Source organism: Eublepharis macularius, chromosome 13 (assembly GCF_028583425.1).
Source record: "Eublepharis macularius isolate TG4126 chromosome 13, MPM_Emac_v1.0, whole genome shotgun sequence".
Taxonomy (NCBI): Eukaryota; Metazoa; Chordata; class Lepidosauria; order Squamata; family Eublepharidae; genus Eublepharis; species Eublepharis macularius.
The window spans coordinates 57,481,943-57,501,715 of NC_072802.1; the positions used below are offsets into that span (position 1 = coordinate 57,481,943).

At 42.6% G+C, this 19,773-nt stretch overlaps 1 protein-coding gene across 1 annotated transcript in view; it reads left to right on the forward strand.

Moving 5' to 3' along the window:
* The window catches only part of PI4KA (phosphatidylinositol 4-kinase alpha), a 105,365-nt gene that overhangs the window by 56,294 nt on the left and 29,298 nt on the right, over window positions 1-19,773 (forward strand). Inside the window, exons 20-37 of the mRNA XM_054995735.1 lie at window positions 1,254-1,362; window positions 2,646-2,782; window positions 3,755-3,888; window positions 5,793-5,875; window positions 7,551-7,621; window positions 8,377-8,501; window positions 9,714-9,795; window positions 10,873-10,956; window positions 11,267-11,356; window positions 12,878-12,997; window positions 13,284-13,376; window positions 14,443-14,599; window positions 15,739-15,866; window positions 17,268-17,426; window positions 17,869-18,020; window positions 18,700-18,807; window positions 19,266-19,393; window positions 19,483-19,602. Coding sequence (XP_054851710.1) covers window positions 1,254-1,362; window positions 2,646-2,782; window positions 3,755-3,888; window positions 5,793-5,875; window positions 7,551-7,621; window positions 8,377-8,501; window positions 9,714-9,795; window positions 10,873-10,956; window positions 11,267-11,356; window positions 12,878-12,997; window positions 13,284-13,376; window positions 14,443-14,599; window positions 15,739-15,866; window positions 17,268-17,426; window positions 17,869-18,020; window positions 18,700-18,807; window positions 19,266-19,393; window positions 19,483-19,602 — 2,080 coding nt within the window. The remainder of the gene's footprint in view (window positions 1-1,253; window positions 1,363-2,645; window positions 2,783-3,754; window positions 3,889-5,792; window positions 5,876-7,550; window positions 7,622-8,376; window positions 8,502-9,713; window positions 9,796-10,872; window positions 10,957-11,266; window positions 11,357-12,877; window positions 12,998-13,283; window positions 13,377-14,442; window positions 14,600-15,738; window positions 15,867-17,267; window positions 17,427-17,868; window positions 18,021-18,699; window positions 18,808-19,265; window positions 19,394-19,482; window positions 19,603-19,773) is intronic.

Below are 19,773 nucleotides of genomic sequence, written 5' to 3' on the forward strand. Positions count from 1 at the left end.
GGACAGGGGGCAGCCGGCTTGCCGCGCACCCCCTGTCCTGCAGGGCAGGCAAAAGGCAGTGCAGGGGGCTGCGGGGCTGCCTGCGCCATTCGCCTGCCCTGCAGGACGGGGCGGCTGGCCGCCCCCTGTCCTGTAGGGCAGGCAAATGGTGTGGGGGGCCGCGCTGCCTTTTACCTGCCCCACAGGGAGGCGAATGGCGTGGGCGGCTTCCCAGCCCCGCACGCTGCCTCCATTCTGCCCTGCGTGATGATGTCACTGAAGTGACGTCATCATGCAGCGCGAGGAGCACGCGCACAAGAGGTGGCCAGCCAAGGGTTGCCCTGGGCACAGGCAACCCTAGATCCGGCGCTGAACCTGAGGAATAACGCAAGGAGGGTCTCCAGCAGAAAGGGTAATCAGCGGAACTGCCAGTTTAGTCTGAATCCAACCTCTAATCTTAATATGCAGGTCACAGTTGAAGGTATATAATATTTTTTTAATGATCTAGTGGGGTCAACCATTGCAGTGTGTCCTCACATTCTGGTAGATTTGTCGGACCGTTTCTGTACCCTGCTATTTATTTCACATTTAGGTCCAAGAAAGAAAAATAGAAATAACAAGAATTGATGTACATACAACAAACCTTTGCAATCAGTTTCTTGGACTTAAGTCCTGTTGGCTCCTTCACAGGATATAATTTCACATGAACAGGCAAAGGTGGTTATGTGTGATCATGTGTACCTTTTCACCAGCATTTTTTTAAAAACCAAAGGTAGTTTTGGGAGGTTGCTAACATGAGAGGAGCAGGGCTTTTTTTCAGCTGGAACGCGATGGAATGGAGTTCCGGCACCTCTTGAAAATGTTCACATGGCCGGTGACCCCGCCCCCTGATCTTCAGACAGAGGGGAGTTTAGATTGCCCTCCACGCAGCGGTGCGGAGGGCAATCTAAACTCCCTTCTGTCTGGAGATCAGGGGGCGGGGCCACCAGCCATGTGACCATTTTCACCGAGGGCGAGTTAAACTTTAAAAAACTCCCCCCTTGTTCCAGCTTTCCCAAAGTGACATCATTGTGTGGTCCTGAGTTCTACCACTGAGTTCCACCACCTCTTTTCCCAGAAAAAAAGTCCTGGAGAGGAGGAATACTTGAGGTTTGACCTTTCTTCTTTTGGCTGCTTTCTTGTGTATACAATTTTTTTTCCATCTTGTACTGTCACTGTAATAGCAATTAACTTTATTTTCCTCCTTTTGCCCTGTTTTTTTGTTTGTTTATCAGCTAACAAGACGCTTGCCACCCATCAAGGAAGCTAAACCCAGGCTACAGAAACTCTTCCGTGATTTCTGGCTGTACTCGGTGCTCATGGGATTTGCCGTGGAAGGCTCAGGTATTCCAAACATTCCTGTTTGTTAGGGAAAAAATAATCAGTGGAGAGTCCATGAATTACACTTACAAGAATACTGTACAGTCATTACTCATTTAGAGGAGATTGCTGAAATATAGTTTATTCTGCAGAGTGCCTGTTCACAAAGGGTGCAGGCCAATTCAGGTTTTAATTGTAGAAGAACCTCTGCATATCCAGTTAAAGGAGTTTGGGTAGTGTGTGCCTGGACAGACATATGCCCTTAGAGAGTCAATGCCTGTCAGTGGTGAAGGCAACTGATCAGTGATTCCCAAGTAAGGATGGCTTTTTTTCAGCTGGAACGCGGTGGAACAAAGTTCCGGAATGTCTTGAAAATGGTCACGCGGCGCGGAGGGCAATCTAAACTCCGCTCTGTCTGGAGATCAGGGGGCGGGGCCACCAGCCATATGACCATTTTCTCTGAGAGCAACCCACTGAGTTCCACCACCTCTTTTCCTAGAAAAAAAACCCTGAGTAAGGATAGTATCAGTTGATATGCTAGACTGCTGATGGTTAGAAATACATTTGTGTGGCAAATCAGGGAAGACTTGTAGAAGGATAATTCCACCCATGAGTCCACAAGGTGAAAGTGTAGGTGCCACCTAAAAGTCTGAAGTTGGGTTAGAAATTGGGGTGCAGGGAAGAATCTTCTTTATTTCTGTGATATCATGCATACTGTGGTACCTCAGAAATGAGATACTTGTACAAAATAATTTTTTGAGATATATTCAAAGAAGGATCTCAGCAGCAAGCACATTAAGCGGAAACTCTGGTTTAATCTTGTTCAGTTCAGTGGGCCTCAAATGGCACGAGGATCAGACTCTTAATCTTTGTACAGGTCTCTACTGTAAAATAATAGGGAAAAATAATAATAGAAAAATGAGTGTTATGTTATAATCTTAAGATATAGTCAGGGGGTTTTTTCAGCCACAACACAGTGGAACAGAGTTCTGGAACCTCTTGAAAATGGTCACATGGCTTGTGGCCCCGCCCCCTGATCTCCAGACAGAGGGGAGTTTATATTGCCCTCCGTGCTGCAGTGCAGAGGGCAATCTAAACTCCCCTCTGTCTGGAGATCAGGGGGCGGGGCCACCAGCCATGTGACCATTTTCTCCGAGGGCAACCCCCTGAGTTCTACCACCTCTTTTCCCAGAAAAAAAGCCCTGGATATAGTTATTGCTGTAATGGAAACGTATTAAGTATGTTGTTAGTGTTACAATATAAAGTTTAAGAGTTTTGTTTTGTTTTTGGTGTCAATGTCACTTCAGGTCTTTGGCCAGAAGAGTGGTATGAAGGTGTTTGTGAGATAGCAACCAAATCACCGCTACTAACATTTCCTAGCAAAGAGCCCCTTCGCTCTGTCCTTCAATACAATTCTGCCATGAAAAATGACACTGTCACGTCTGTAAGTATTTTCCTTTTCCTTTTACCATTCTCAGAAATTAATCTAGCTTGTCAGTATTTGGGAGAGAAGCCATCAAATAACCTGCTGCATCGTGATCTGGTAGCCAAGAAAAAAATATGTCTTCCTTGTTTTGGAGGGTTTTTTTTTCGTAATTGCCCAATAACATTTTCGAAGTTGAGTGACAGGTTTTGTGCATTCATGCCACATTGGAAGCCGTTGATCTTCTTGACCCTGTTTCCTAATTGCATCTCTATGCCACAAACTATGGGTTGGATCCTGTCAAAAAGATCCACATGTGCAAGAGGACAGCTCTCACCTCCTGTGGCAGCCCCCCAGTTCTCCCCTTTTGTTGCTCTTTATCCCCAAGAGTAACATTTCAGGGGGGGGCATTTTGGGATGCTTCAAGAGTGGGGAGGCAGGGAAATTGCACTTCTGTGCTTGGAATTTATACGGTATCCAACCCAATCGCTTGATCACGTCCATTATTTTCTCTGCTATTGTAAAAACAGTCATTGGAGGATTATGCTGTGACATTTATTGTATGGATTTCCTGGAACCCAGAGTGGTCTGTGTGAGTTCCCAGGAGGATTTCCCTTCATCCCTTGACCAAGCCCTGACCACCCAAGCTTCAGCAAGTTTGCTGCCTTATGTGCCTTCTGGCCATGTGTTCCTCTCCCCATGTTGGGAAGTGTTTCATCGTGCTGCTTTTAACATTCTTACTCCTCGCCACTTATAAGCCAAACACATGTTTCCCTTTGTCTTCCCCCCAGGGTACACTTTGATAAATTGTTTGAGTACAAAAAGGTTTTATGATTCTCCTGTTCAATTCACTTTGTACATAATATAGAAGTAATGGCTTTTGAAAGGAGTTCAGTAGATTGAGTAACTTGAACATCTGTGAGGTTGCCAGGAGGAATACCTGCTGCCAATTTGGACCAGCTCCAGCCCTTAAATTGGTTGTTTTGCCTCTAGGCTGAACTGGGTGAGTTGCGGAGCACCATCATAAATCTCTTGGATCCTCCTCCAGAGGTGTCTGCCCTGATCAATAAGCTGGACTTTGCTATGTCCACTTACCTGCTATCTGTGTACCGACTGGAATGTATGAGGTATTTTATGAAAGTTCCCTGCTTATATACCTTTCTTTGTTTAATTTCAGGAATTTTATGCTTTTTTATTATTTTTTTCTAAAATAAGGAATGAATCTTTCTAGTGCATTTTTATCCCTTCTTCCAAAGAGCTCAGGAAGGCAAATATGGTTATCTTTTCTCCACTTTATCCTCACAACAAGCTTGTGAGGTTGGTTAAACTGAGATTAACTGGCCCAAGGGACACCCAGCAAGCTTCTTGGCAGAATGGAGATCTGAACCTGGGATTCCAAAATTCCAATCCAAAATGCTAACCACTGAATCCCATAGGAGAAGAAACTGAATCAGCCGGCACACAGTTTTAGGCCTGAGTCCTAATGCTAACGCTGATGTTTAATGAATTTCCATTCTATCCTGTTGCTATAAAATAAGCTGCTCTTGGAATTGAGAACTGAAAAAGTCTCCAGAGGCTGAAAAACTAACATTTAGAGGACTGACTCCACACAAGCGCGTTTGTTATTAAATAAAAATAATGAGAATTTATTTTAAAAACCCTTCAAAATTCTTTAGAAGTATGATATATTCTAGGTAATTGCTTGTTGGGAGGTCATAAAATGAGTAAAGATGACTCTAGAATGGAATATCATTTATTTATTTATGTATTTATTTATTAGATTAGATTAGATTAGATTAGATTAGATTAGATTAGATTAGATTAGATTAGATTTTTAGTCCGCCCTCCCCACTGAACGGGCTCTGTTCTTATTAACAGCATAAGCTGGCTCCAATGTGTGTGAATGTTCCCTTTTCAGTATTGAGAGGATATATTCAATGCCAGTATGAACATAAGAAGTGATTGGCTGGATCATAATCAGGGCTTTCTCTAACAATATCCAACTCTATGCATCTGGAAGCTCACTGTGCCTTGAGTTTTAGACTAAGCAGTATGAATGATACTGATGTAATAACCACAATAATACTTCTTAACATTTATATAGTGCTTTCAGTGTTCAGAATTAGAGATGGGCACGAACCGGGGGGGGGGGGGAATGAACCATGTGGTTCATGGTTTGTCGTGTTTCACGAAACACAAACCATGAACTTTCGCTCTAGTTTACGAACCAGTTTGTTTGTTTGGTTTGTGAAAACGTCACTTCCGGGTTAGCAAATCGTCACTTCCACGTCAGCAGAAGGTCACTTCCAGGTTAGCAGAAGGTCTGCAGAAAGCCCATCCCCCGTTACCTAGGAGACTCATTGATTGGTGCCAGGCTGTCTGCAGTGACGAACCGAAAAATGAACCAAATGAACCAACCTAAAGTTCATGGCGGTTTGTCAGAAATGGGCTCTGATGAACTGCCAGTTCGCAAACCAGGAACCAGGCTGGTTCGTGCCAAACTTTGGTTCATAGTTCAGTTCATGCCCATCTCTATTCAGAATAATTCACATGTATTGCTTTGTAGTAGTCTTGGACTGCATTCAAGCACCACTTATAACCAGGGTGTGAACAATGCCAGTGTATTGCTGGGCTCACATACCCTCTCACTCTTCTCTTTCCTCTCTTCCTCATTTTTAGTTGGAAAAGCGTGGTTAGAAACTAACTTTGTTTACATGCAGTATCTGAATTCAGGGGTATGAGATAATCATAGTTGGTCTGTTCTCCCCTCCAAATCAAGATTCTGAGCCTGGATTAAGCTCTGGTTTAGAATCCTGTCTTGTGGGACGAAACCAGTTAAATTGTGCACCTGTATTCTTATGTCGCAATTAACCAGAAATGGTTCCTGACTGGGATTCTCTGCATGAGAATGGGAGGGGAAGAAAGGGAGCACAGCACACACACAGTAGTATTCATATCATGGGATAGGAAGAAAGGATAATTGTTTTCCCTGGTCTTGCATATGACATGCATATCTGATGTGCTTTCCTAGAGTATTGCGTTCAACAGACCCAGATCGATTTCAAGTGATGTTTTACTATTTTGAGGATAAAGCTATTCAGAAAGACAAATCTGGTAAGGTGCTTTTGATTCTGTTCAAGTAGACATTTGTGTCTGTAACAAAATAAATGTGTATTCGCTAACTCCCCTTCCAATGGTTTTGCATAAATGTTGTATGAATAGTTTAAAGCAAGGATCTGCAGCTTCTCTGCCGCGGATTGTGGTTAAGAAGCCAAGAATGTGTTCTGAGTGACACATAAACTGACCCCCTTATGAATAAGCAGTCAGGCTCTGTAATAAATGTCATCTAGCATGCAAGAATATTGCATGTATGGGGCACATAAGTATGGGCATAACATTCCATACAAATATATATTCTTGCATATATGTTGCATGAAAATATCAAAGGAGAGGTGTAATATTAAAATGTGCAATTCCACCCTTTCTTACAGCTTAAAGAAAGCATCTTTGCCATTTGGGTGAAAGTCTGGGCAAATAAGATGATTTAAATTTGGCAGGGTCTGTTGGAAAAGGCATACTTGCTTACAGCAGTGATACTCGTTTCATGGCTCATGGCCACCCACATTAGCAACTACCCTCAGCCAAAAGAGGCACGCTTAGTTCCATTCTTGGCATGAGACCTGCACGTCAGGGAGGCTTGTAGCTTACAAATTCCTCCATCGTTGGTTGTTTCAAGATGGGAACCAACTACCAATCATAAGAGCCATCAGACAAGAGCCTCGCCCACTTCCCTGAAACATGGGGAAGTTGCCCCATTGGAGGACAGCGCTTAGAAGAGCCACAGGTCACATGACAAAGAGCCACTTGTGGCTCCTGAACCACTGAGTGATTATCACTGTCTTACAGTTTAGATGTAGGACAGTCCATCATGAAACTGAATTCCTTCTTTACGGAATATTGAAAATGCAGCCAGACATCAAGAAATCCAGGGTTTTGAACAGAGAGAGGTCTTTCCCAACACTTGCTTATCTGAGATCCTTTAAACTGTAGATATCAGGGATTGAATTTGGACCTTCTGTATGAAAGCAGATACAATATCACAGAGACTACCATGCCTTTCCAAGCTTATTTTCTACATTTTCTCCATAGCAAATATCAAACCACCTCTCCTGTTTCTCATTGCAGTACTTTTTCCAAGAGGTGTGTTGGGAAGATGCAGTTTTCTTTATATCTGTCTACTTTCTTCTTTCTTTGACCTGGATAGCTCAGTCTCATCAGATCTCAGAAGCTAAGCAGGGTTGGTCCTGGTTAGTATTTGCATGGGAAACTGCCAAGGAAGTGCAGGATCACTCTGCGGAGGCAGGCAATGGCAAATTACATTTGTTCGTCTCTTGCCTTGAAAACCCCATGGGGATCGCCATAAGTCAGCTGTGCCTTGACAACACTTTACACATACACACACTGTCTGTTTGATCCTCTGATAAAGAAATGGTGGGGCGGGGGGAGATAATCAATTTGTAGGGTGAAAGTGTGACAGTCAAATGAATTGTAGGGTGAAAGTCTGATGCTGTCAAATGAACAGTTTCAGGTGGACTGCAGGTGGGTTAGGTTGTTGTCGCTCATGTTTCCAATAATAGATTAGTTGTGGTTGGAAAGGCACTCAGCTTTATTATTACTTTACTTTATTATTACTTTCTGGCCTAGTTAAATTCTTTAACAGTCAAACGACTCATTGGCTTTAAAAAGTCTTTCTGTTTTTCTTAAATGCTGTGATGTTTCATTTTTAAAGGCATGATGCAATGTGTCATAGCGGTTGCAGATAAGGTGTTTGAAGCTTTCCTCAGCATGATGGCTGACAAAGTAAGTTATCGGACCTAAAATCAGTTGTTTCCAACGTCCTATAGATCAGGAGAAAAGCAGGATATAAATATTTTAAATATATATTATGGGCTGCCACTGAGGCCTTCCAAGATCTGGAGTGCATTTGAACACATCTGTTAACTCAGGATTTTGTAGTCTTGATGTGCTGCCGTACTAAATTCTTGGCTATCAGATTAGTTTCTATGCTTTTGCTCTGTCATATCGGACAAGGAAGAGCCTCTGAATGGAATTTTTTAAAGGTGGAGCTCTCTGTAGCCCTGTTGTTTTGTGCCACATAATAAAATCCTTCAGAGTAATGATGAGCATTACTCAATAAAAACGCTTGACAATTATTGAGCTGATTCTCTACCCGCTCATCATTAGGTTTGCTCTTTGAAATCCCTGATTAAATGGATCGCAGTGTAGCAATAAATGAATGGCCCGTGTATTTACAGCTCACAAACGTAATTGAATCCAGTTTATAAGATCAATAAAACAACAATATTACTATAAAAACAATAAAGCAACATCATATAGCAGAAGTGGGAAAATAATAAAGGAGAGAACAAGATTTTTAAAATTTTTTTTATCATATTTGTATTCCACCCTCCCCACAAGCAGGCTCAGGATTAATAATGGTTATACAGAAAATACACAATGAAAGCAACATGAAATATAAATTTTAAACACTGTTTCAAAGATAATAAAACCAACAGCGTCAACTACATTCTCATGGTTTTCTTTAACCTCTTCAGCCTAAAACTAAAGAAAACGAAGAGGAGCTGGAGAGGCATGCGCAGTTCTTGCTGGTGAATTTTAACCACATTCACAAGAGAATCAGGCGTGTTGCAGATAAATATTTATCAGGCCTTGTGGATAAGTGAGTATTGATATTGTCCTTATTGCAAAGCCTTTTTCATGTTGATTGTTTTGGGTGCAGAGAATGACAGAAGGGGTGTTGAGTGGCTGGGAGTTCATTGGCTATCTCTGTACGATTAGCTTCATTTACACACAGCATGTGCCTGTGCAGAACAAACAGAAGAGCCCTGGTAGATCAGACCCAAAGATTCAGACCATCCTGTTTTTCACAGTTGGTCAGACAGATGCTTCTAGGAAGCCCGGAAGCTGGGCCTGGAAGCTGCAGCCCTTAAGATCACACTTGCCCTCACTCATAGATGCGTTATCTAAAGGCAAAGTGAAAATGCCTTTTCTCTTCAAAACTAGGGCTTTTTTGGGGGGCAAAGAGGTGGTGGAACTCAGTGGGTTGCCCTCAGAGAAAATGGTCACATGGCTGGTGGCCCCGCCCCCTGATCTCCAGACAGAGGGGAGTTTAGATTGCCCTCCGCACCGCTCGGCGGTGCGGAGGGCAATCTCAACTCCCCTCTGTCTGGAGATCAGGGGGCGGGGCCACCAGCCATATGACCATTTTCAAGAGGTTCCGGAATTCCGTTCCACCACATTCCAGCTGAAAAAAAAGCCCTGTTCAAAACTATTGTGCAGATATGTATAAATTTATCTGATTGAAATGCATATGGCAGCCAGAGGTGGGGCCCTTTCAGTGGTTGCACCTCACCTTTGCTCTTCCCCCTTGAGGTACACCTGGCAACTAGCTTATTTTCCTTTAGGCACCAGGGCAAAACAGTCCTATTTTATCCAGGTTAACTAAGGGGTTTTATCTCTCTTTAGCTGATTCTACGATCTGCCTCTTTCCTGTTTCATCAATATCATTTTAGGCTGCTTAGTGTGTGTGCTTTATATACCCTTTTAATGGCCTTTTTTCATGGCTGCATGTTACTGGTTTTATTGTTTTAGTTGTAAGCTCCTTAAGCAGGTCTCTGGAAAGGCAGCATGTACATTTCCCGAATAAAATAATGTTTCTTGAATCAGGTGACAGCTCTAAAGTAGCTCTTTTATTTTTCAGTATTGGGCTATATTTGAAATCCTCTTCCACCCAGGCCAGTCTAGTTGCTCACTAATATGCACATTAAGTATTTAAAAATTCAGCATTTTGTAAAAGAGTAAAATCTACTGTTTTCCAAACACATATTTTGTACTCACACTGTATCTATCTCTTACTCTTTTTTTAAAAAAGGTTCCCCCATTTACTGTGGAGTGGGACTGTGCTGAAAACCATGTTAGATATCCTTCAGACTCTCTCGCTATCCCTGAGTGCTGTAAGTATTTCCATGCCGCTCGTTTGTTACTGAATTCCATTGACATCCTAAGAATGTAATAGGTGCCCTGTTGGATCTAGCCCAGCATCCTGCTTCATATGGTGGCCAACCAGTTGCCCTGAAGAGCCAGAAACAGGGCATAGAGGCTTCCTCCTTTTGCTCTCAGCCAACGGTACTCACAGGTTTTCCGCCTCTTCGTATACTGGTTCCACAAAAGAATGTCCAGCAGGAGGGTGCTTTTGTTTCCAGAAGTTAACAAACTCTTCAAAAACATACCTGTGTCTGATCTATCCTCTTTTTTGTTTAATCTCTCTGTCATGTGGTTAAGATGAGCATTTACTGTACATGAGCATTTTAAAACTGTGCCATGTCTTTGTTGTTAACAATTTTTCCTGCACTCCATAAATTAAATATCAAGGAACAAAGCAAATACAGTGCATAAATTGTTTTAAAGAACAAGAAGCTTTTTTTTTTGGAATTAATGGTAAATTGTAACATTCCATTATTTTTTCCTGGTAGAATTCAGTATAATGACAAACCATTACCATTGTCTAGGCAGAATGAAACTTTCCTGCCGTGTCTCTCCCACTCCAGCTCATTAATCTACACAAAATGCTGCCCCTGGTACAGTAGGGAACCCTGAGGAATGACATGTAAGAGGTCTGCAGCAGGAAGGGGGAATCGGTGGAAATTCCCACGGTAGTCTGGATCCAACCCATAGTTTGTTGTTGTCACATTTGAATCCCAAACTATATTTTGTTTCTTGTGTGTAATCATAGATTCTGAACCATAGATTAACCCTGCTTTGGAAATAAGAAATAAGGTTCCAAGCCAGAATTTAACTATAGTTTAGAATCTTGGTTTGTACGCAGGAAATGAATTATTTTTAATGGGTTGAGTTGTAACAGACTCTGTCTATCCATGAAAGCAGAAATTACTAATATTTGAGATATAAGGGAGAGAGAATTCAGGTCCAGTGAGCTCCATTCGTTCTCATGATGACAAACTATAATTGATCGTTGTGCCTGAATGCAGCGCTTGATTCTTGCCCATTTTCTTGTCCATTTTGTGTTTCAGGACATTCATAAAGACCAACCATACTATGACATTCCAGATGCTCCGTACAGAATCACTGTTCCTGACACATATGAAGCTAGAGAGGTAAGCACTTCCAAAACGCGAACATCAGTGACCTTTACTCTCTTGTCCTTTAGATATTGCTCCTGCTCTTCATTGTCTCTGCAGAAGTGCCTGTTTTTTGAGGCCTGTCATCATTTTACATTCCAGATATTTCATGCTTTAAAAACATTTCCTAGTTGCATGATCACATATTGCAGCGGCTTAGGGTTTTTTTTCCAGACAACTTTTAAATGCAAGAGCGGTATGATGCCCTTTAACGATGTTAGCTTTATGGTATTGTTATTGCACAAGGATGGCTTGAGTCACTGTCTGTTTTCTGTCTCTGTCCTAGAGCATAGTCAAGGATTTTGCTGCACGCTGTGGAATGATCCTGCAGGAAGCCATGAAATGGGCTCCATCAGTCACAAAATCTCACTTGCAGGTAACCTCTTCAAGTTACTGGCCGTATTATGGTCCTCATGTACATGTCTAGTTCAGCATGGAATGTTTATCCTTATTTTTATAAGGATTATGGTGAGTGCCAAGGTGTATAGGCAATCCTATTGTTAGAGTGCATATCTGCTAGGCACTGTAGGTATATCCTAGTATAATCTCAAACACGGAGGGAGGAGCAGAGGGTGTTCAGTTTGGAAATGCTAACGGCAAGGTTTTAAACAGAGATTTGCACTCATTAACAGAGGCCAAAGATAGATACTTAGTGGGGTAAATATTCTAGTAAAAGGGAACAGCAAGAGAGAAAGGGCATTATTAAAGAAGGCAGAGAGTTATTTTGAGTTTAAAGATACTGCTGCCAGCAAAATAATGAGAGAGAGAGAGGTAGGTAGGTAAGTAGGCTTAAGAGAATGAATTGATTTGTTTGAAAATCAGTAAGAAAAATGTTTTTAGTGGAACATCAGAATTGAGGGAGCAGAAGAGTGGAATTGCACTTGCTGTTCTGCCTCAGATATTTGTTATTTGGTTCTGCCTTCTTCCCTGCAACAGTACAGATTTTCTACTTTGCTTTCCCCCTTCTGAACATAGAGCGACAGTGCAGTCCTACACAGAGTTACTATCCTCCTAAGCCCATTGAATTCACTGGGCTTTTGTGTATGTAAACAGTCATCCAACTGCAGCTGACTTGGCGACCCCAGAGGGTTTTCAGGGCAGGAGGTGAACCTAAGTGGTTTGCCATTTCCTGCCTCTGCATATTAATCCTAGACTTCCCTGGTGGTCCCCCATCCAAGTCCTAACATGGGCTAACCCCACTTAGCTTCTGAGATTTGATGAGATCAGATTGGGCTAGCCTGAACCACCCATGTCAGGGGGGCTTAAAAGGGTCACTGAGCTTCAAAGGGTTTAACTCTGTTTACGGTTGTACTTTGAATGCTATAGTATTCTATCCAGTGGGTTAGCCCAGCTACCCTTGTTCTTAACCTCTGGTGTTGGTTGCCAGCGGAGGGAAGAGACCTGTGCTTTTTTATTGTAGAAGCACATTTCTGCGCTCATAACAAACAAACATTTAACCCATAAAGGAAACTACAGTCTGTTCTGGAGCTTCATTTGAATTGCTTGGGATCACAGTGTAGCTTAAACCATGTTAAGTCTTGTCTTATCTGGTGCATAACCTTGCCAGTCTGTGGCATGCATGTTTCAGAGCAGATTGGAAAGCTCTTACTTCATCCCCCTTCCTTTTAACAAGTCTGTGAAAGCTGCGGTCTGGGGGGGCCTTCTGTCTTTGTAGGCATGCCTGTTTAAATAAAACAAATATTGTAAGATGCTATGAATCTCCAGTGTGCTGTCAGTGAAAAGAAAGTTATCTTTGGGGTGATGTCATCCTTGGAACGTCTTACCATTGGGGGGAGGAGAGTAACCAACTATAGTTATTCTGTAGAACAAGGCACAATGTATAGTATTCAAAATCAGCTGCCTCTAAAATAGCTGTCTCTTCCCCCACCCGTTTCAGGAATACTTAAACAAACATCAGAACTGGGTATCTGGCTTGTCACAACACACAGGGCTGGCTATGGCCACGGAAAGTATTCTCCACTTTGCAGGCTACAACAGACAGAACACCACCTTGGGGGTAAGTATGAATATCATTGCCTGCTACTGAAACGACCAGAGCTCTCTGTGGTTGTTTGCTTTGTTGATTTGGAAACATTTTATATAACTGAAATGTAGTGTCTCTTCAGAATTATGTTTCCCTGAAGTGGATGAGGCACCAAAGGAAAAAGAGAAGCATGCCAGGAAAAGAGGAGAATGCCGGGGTTACTTGTTTGATATCCCAGGATTCAGTGGGATAGTAGATGTTTCTTTGTTAGCAATAATGAAATTATTGCTATTTGCAATATTGTCATTGCTGTTTGTAGGCAACCCAGTTAACGGAAAGGCCTGCCTGTGTGAAGAAGGACTACTCCAACTTCATGGCTTCTCTTAACTTGCGAAATCGCTATGCTGGAGAAGTAAGTGCAACAACGTTTCACAAGAGTTCACAAAGGAATGAGTTGGTCTTTCTAGTTGAGTGTTATTTTTGATTCGGAATTCAAGTGCTAAACCATCTGTATGTTACCAGGAGTCATTTTGTAGAAAAAGAGCTAGAGGAACTCATTAGCATAACTCATTAGCATATGCCACCCCCCCTTGCCATCACCAGAAATGTGTCATTAGCATGACTGATTTGCATATGCCACACCCCCTGACATAACCTATCCTGGCTGTTTTGGACCCAATCCTGGCCATTCAGGACCGAAATTGGGCCCAAAATGGCAAAATGGGGCTGAAAATGGCCGAAAAGGGGCCCCAAAAGGTCAGGACTGGGCCACTGCTGAACAGGAGAGTGATGCGCCACCCGTCAGAGGCCCGATCCAGGCCGTTTCGGCCCCAATCCAGGACGAAACGGGCCCAAAATGGCTGAGAGTCAGGTGGGCAGGGCCACCTGACATGTGACCTTTTTGGGGAATGGCCGGAACTGCATTCCTGCACGTTCCCCCCTGGAAACGAGCCCTGTATGTTACTAACATCCAATAAAGAGCATCCGATAGAGCTGTGCCAGGATGGGTTTGATGTTCTTTTCTAATTTTAGGGTGTGATTAAGTTACTGTTTAACTCGGCCTGTTCTAATCCAGCACATTTTAAATTGAAAGGAGAGTTGTCTCACCCTGATATTTAACAATTATACATTTTTTGTCATAGTTATTTAGAAAAGGCTAATGTCATCACCGTCAGGACCTTTCAGTACAGTGGAGACTATGTTCTTAAGAGTCCCCTGCCTGGAGTCTGCATCTAGCCAGACCTTGTGGATGGGAAGAGAGAAAACAGCAAGGCTATGTTTACCCACAGTGTGCTAAATAAAAAACGGAATAACGTTCTCTTGACATCAAAAAGGTGCATTGGGCAAAAGGCCACCCCGGTTAGGCTGTGAAAGAATCTTATTAGCAACCGAAAGATTGAAAATATTCATGTGAACAACAAGGCCATCATTGGTTGCTTATGCTGCTTGCTTTTAATCAAGAGATTGTCTCTTAACAGGTAGCCGGGATGCTTCAGTACTGCAGTGCCACAGGCCGTGCGTCGGATCTCAGTAAGCTGATGATCAAACAGCTCAATGACGCACTAGAACCGGGACAGCCAGAACTCTATACTCAGGCCATGTTTAAGTTGACCGCGTTGTTAATATGTAGCAAAGGTAACAGAAGATTCGCCTTTATTTGTTTATTTGCTTCATTTGTCCCCTACTTTCCTCCCCAATTAGCCTCAGGTGGCTTACAGCCTTTTCCTCCCCTCCTCTGTTTCAGTCCTCACAATAGCCCTGTGAGGTAGGTTAGGCAGAGGGTAGGGTGTGTGATTGGCCCAAGGTCACTCAGCAGTCTTCCATGGCAGAACGGGAATTTGAACTTGGGTCTCCCAGACCCCTAGTCCAGCATTCTGATCACTATACCTCATTGTCTCTCAAGCTAGCTGTTGTTGCTGTGCTTAGTACTGTTAATTCTTGCAAATACACAGCACACGTACAGCAAATTTAAACTAGTTTGCAACTCTGTTGCCTCCCAGGCTGTGAACTGTAAGTCATCTCCAGTGAAGAATATTCAGCATGATCATGAAATTATAATTCTCAGTACTATTCGGAGAAGCCAAAACAATTCTATCAGTTTCAAGCTAGTCTGAATTTTTAGCATTTATCTTGGCTCAGAGTTGATTTCTTCTTACCCAGTTGTTTTGAGCCATAGCCTAATTTCCTGTTGGAACTTCTTTTGACCTAGTTATGCTGCCAAAGCATACATTCGTGGCAATCTTGTCCAGAACTAATAATGATCTTCGATTTATTTATTTACTTTATTTATACACTCTACCTTCTCTATGGGGACCCTAAGCAGCTTACACTGTGCTCTTCTCCTCCTTTTTAACTTCACTACAACCCTGTGAGGTTGGTTAGACATAGAGTGTGTGACTGGCCCAAGGTTGCCCTGCATGCTTCCATAGCAGATTTGAATTTGGGTCTTCCACATCCTAATCCAACTCTCATACCACTACACCAGTCGGAATAGATTGTGAGGTGGTATTGTAGGACAATGGGAACATCCAAGGGAAAAATTCTGAGCCCCTTAAAAGTTACATGACAGTTTGTAAAACTACTGTCCTGTTTCTTCACGTAGCACATGTTTTTCATTTATTTATGGCATTTATTAGCTGTCTTTCTCCAAAAACGGGACTTGGAGTGGCTTATAATTACAGCTTACAATATAATAAATGAAACTTATTTAATATTAAAAAGCATAGTATTAAGTAGTTTAAAAAATAAAACTTCTCTGAATATTTGTGCTTTAGACTGTGACCCTCAGCTCTTGCATCACCTCTGCTGGGGACCTCTGCGAATGTTTACGGAACACGGCATGGAAACTGCGATTGCTTGCTGGGAGTGGCTGCTCGCTGCTAAGAATGGAGTAGAAGTGCCGGTAGGGGAAATTAAATCACTCAGCTTTCTCCCCCACCCCCACCGAAAGCAAACTTTAAAAGTAGAATCTTACAATGAGAGTCAATGTGTCAGAAAAATCTGTTCATTTGCTGAGCCAAGGTCTCATTATGCATGATCATAGTACATTATTTCACTCTCCTGTGCTCTGTGCTAGCAATTGCTTTTTATTTCACCTCTTTCTGAGTATCAGTGGCACTCAGATGGATTCAGCCTGTGGTTTTTATTGCAGAGATACAATAAGCTGGCAAGTCAGTTGCATATTTAACTATCTGCTTACGTATGGAGCAGCCTTATACCAAAGTCAGTCCACAGGTCCATCTAGCCCGGTACTCTCCATTCTTACTGGCAACAGCTGTCCAGGGACTTGGACAGAAACACATTTTCTCTTGAGATCCTTTGACTGCAGGTATCAGGGACTGAACCTGGAGTTTATACATATGAAAAATCTGCTGTGCCAGAAGACTGGAGAGTAGTAAATGCTGCACCGGTTTTTTAACAAGAGGTCCAAAGGGGAAATGGGAAATTAATAGAAACTGTAATCAAGGATAGAATGCTTAGGCACATAGAGGAACAAAGCTTGCTTCTGCAAATTGAAGTCCTTAGACAGCAACCTTTTGGAGTTCTTTGAGAAAGTGAACAAGCATGTAGATAAGGGCGACCCAGAAAACATTCTATACTTGGACTTTCAAAAGGCTTTTGACAAGGTAGTTCAACAAAGATTCCTGATTAAGCTTAGCAGCCATGGGGTAGTCATGAATGATTGAAATGTGGAATTTGCAGCTAGAGGATGTAGTGATGGCCCCAGGCATAGGTGGCTTTAAAAGGGGATTCGACAGATTCATGGATGCTAGGTCTATCAGTCGCTGCTCACCATGGTGACTAAAGGGAACCATCACATTAACAGGCAGTAAACTTCTGAATTCTAGTGCCAGGAGGCAACATCAGAGGAAGGGCTCAGTCTCTGTGCCCTGTCGTTGGCCCTCCAGCCACTGTGTGAGACAAGATGCAGGGCCAGATGGCGCACTGGCCTGGTCCAGCAGGGCTCTTACATATATTGGGCAGTTGCCAAACTGTATTTCCATTTTATCACACGTTTCTTTTTTGTAGTGGTGGTAAACTTCATGCATTTTATATAGCAAGAATAGGTAACTTGGCCTAATTTTGCTTGAAAGAGAACCGTGATGCTTTTGGAAAACTTGAGTTGCTAAGCAAAATGCCCCCAAACCGTCCCATTGGTAGAATAAGTTGTAAATGCCAGCTTGGATTCAAATGCCTAGGGTCGCATTTCAAAATGCTTTTAATTTGTGGATTGTTTACATGTCACTTTGCTGTTAGAATTAGATCCGCAAGCAAGAAATAAAACATGCCTTTGTTTCCGCAGTTCATGCGAGAAATGGCAGGTGCTTGGCAAATGACAGTGGAGCAAAAATTTGGCCTGTTCTCTGCTGAGGTGAAAGAAGCAGATCCATTAGCAGCTTCGGAAGAGAGTCAACCCAAACCTTGTCCACCAGAGGTCACGCCGCATTATGTCTGGATAGAGGCAAGCGCTCTTCTTTGGAGCTGTTTCTTATTGATTCTTTCAGCAGAGATAGAATTGAAAGACAGCCAATCGTTTGAAAATTTGGGGAGGCAAGAATAAAAGAGCAGGTGGAATTTCACTGGTGCCCAGGGGCTTGGTGGAATCTGCAAGGCCACTATTATGATATCGTTGATTTATGGTTCCCCCCACCCCAAATATACAGACTTTTTCTTTGATATCAGAATTGTGTTTATTGAATGCAGCTATGGGTGATGATTTTACAGGTCTGTGCCAGGCCTGCAGAGGGAATGTTGGGCCTTGCTGATGGGGAAGGGGAGGCTGAGAATTGGCACCCCTGGCGGCTTTTTAAACTTAGCTTTACTGTAGCAGACTCTGCATCATAAAAAGTTTTTAATGCATAAAGCCCATCCCCCTTTCTCACATTCTCCTTTCATCTACTCAGTTCTTGGTGCAGAGGTTTGAAATTGCAAAGTACTGCAGCTCTGACCAGGTGGAAATCTTCTCCAGTTTACTACAGCGGTCCCTTTCTCTGAACATTGGAGGATCAAAGGGCAGTATGAACCGACACGTGGCAACTATTGGGCCACGTTTCAAGTAAGTGGTGGTCATCAGGGCAGGGAAGGGAGATTTAGAATCTCAAAGACAGAAAGGCCAAAGGTTAGATATTTTACTTGGGGTCAACCCATACCCGTCCAGCAGGGTTTATTCCCTTGGCAGTTAGATCGGGATAGCTGTGTGAGGGATGGGGAAACCATTCTTGGTGTCTTTTGTGACTGCATAACTCGTTCGAAGCTCAGTCTGTAAGTTTCCCCACCATCAAGGAAATAAGTTTCCTTACCATCAAGAGGGAGGGATGTTTGAAGTCAAGGTGTATCGTGCCACTAAATGAGGATGAAAGAAGTATTATAACAAAAGGCGTTTAGGAATCGCTGTCTCCTTGCGCAAGTCCATATAGAGCCTCATATGGAAAGCTCAGTACCTGTGTGTGTGTTTGTGTGTGAAGTTCTGTCAAATCTCAGCCAACGTATGTGGTGACCCTATAGGGTTTTCAAGTCAAGAGACCAACAGAAGTGGTTTGCCATTGCCTGCCTCTGCATAGCAACCCTGGACTTGCTTGGTGGTTTCCCATCCAAATACTAACCAGGGCCAGACCTGCTTAGCTGAACTTCCAAGATCTGACAGGACTGGGCTAGCCGGGGCCATCCAGGTCAGGACATGAGTACTCCTAGCTTTTACGTATTAATTCTGTGTCCCTCTTCTGTATTATTTTTAGGCTACTCACTCTGGGGCTGTCTCTGCTGCATGCTGACGTGGTTCCCAATGCAACTATTCGCAATGTCTTGCGAGAAAAGATTTATTCAACTGCTTTTGACTACTTCAGGTATTTTGACTACTTTTTTCTCCCGCTCATCCCAAAAATGCGAAAAAGAAAGTTTTCCTAATAAAACCCAGAATATTAAAACTATGTATAATAGTGTTTTCTACACATAATTTTTAAAAACCTCTTCTTGTCTCTGTTGTACAGAAAACCACTTTAATTATTTGTACAGTCCTATATTTTCAAAAGTATGAGGTGATTTGTAAAATTGTTTTCTATTTAAAAGTGAAGATTTCCTTTCATTTTTTCAGCACAGGTTCTGTAATTTCTAGTTGTGGGGGTGTTGAGATCTTTTTTAAAAATTAAAAAAATAAATTCTAACCTTTGCTTGTGATTTGCGCATCTTGATTTTGACAGGCTCGCTTCTGGCCTTCTTTCCTGCTGTTTTTATTTAATACTATGATGGTACTTCTGGTGTTCAGAGTGCTTCATGCACGTTATCTTGTTGCTGTGTTTTTAAGCTGTGCCCCCAAGTGCCCAACCCAAGGTGAGAAAAGGCTACGTGAGGATATCATCATACTCATCAAGTTTTGGACTGCAATGTTCTCCGACAAGAAATATTTAACAGCCAGCCAGCTTGTGCCTCCTGGTGAGTCTTAAATGTGAAACCTGTGACCCTCTTTTCCTTCCTTTTTGTGTGTATTTTGGTTCATTGACTAAACGCTTTTTATTTGTAAGACAATCAAGACACACGGAGCAACCTGGACATCACTGTGGGGTCTCGGCAGCAAGCTACACAGGGGTGGATCAACACATACCCTTTGTCCAGTGGCATGTCAACTATCTCCAAGAAATCAGGTCTGTCCCATTATAAAGGGTTTCTTTATGATCTTATAAAGCTTGCTTCTGTTTTCCGCATCATGTTCAAATTTGAGGTTTGGTACTACAGACAGAATTTGCATGATGTGGATGTTTCTAAGCAGGGGTCGTTTCGTAGAAAAAGAGTTGGAGGAACTCATTAACATAGCT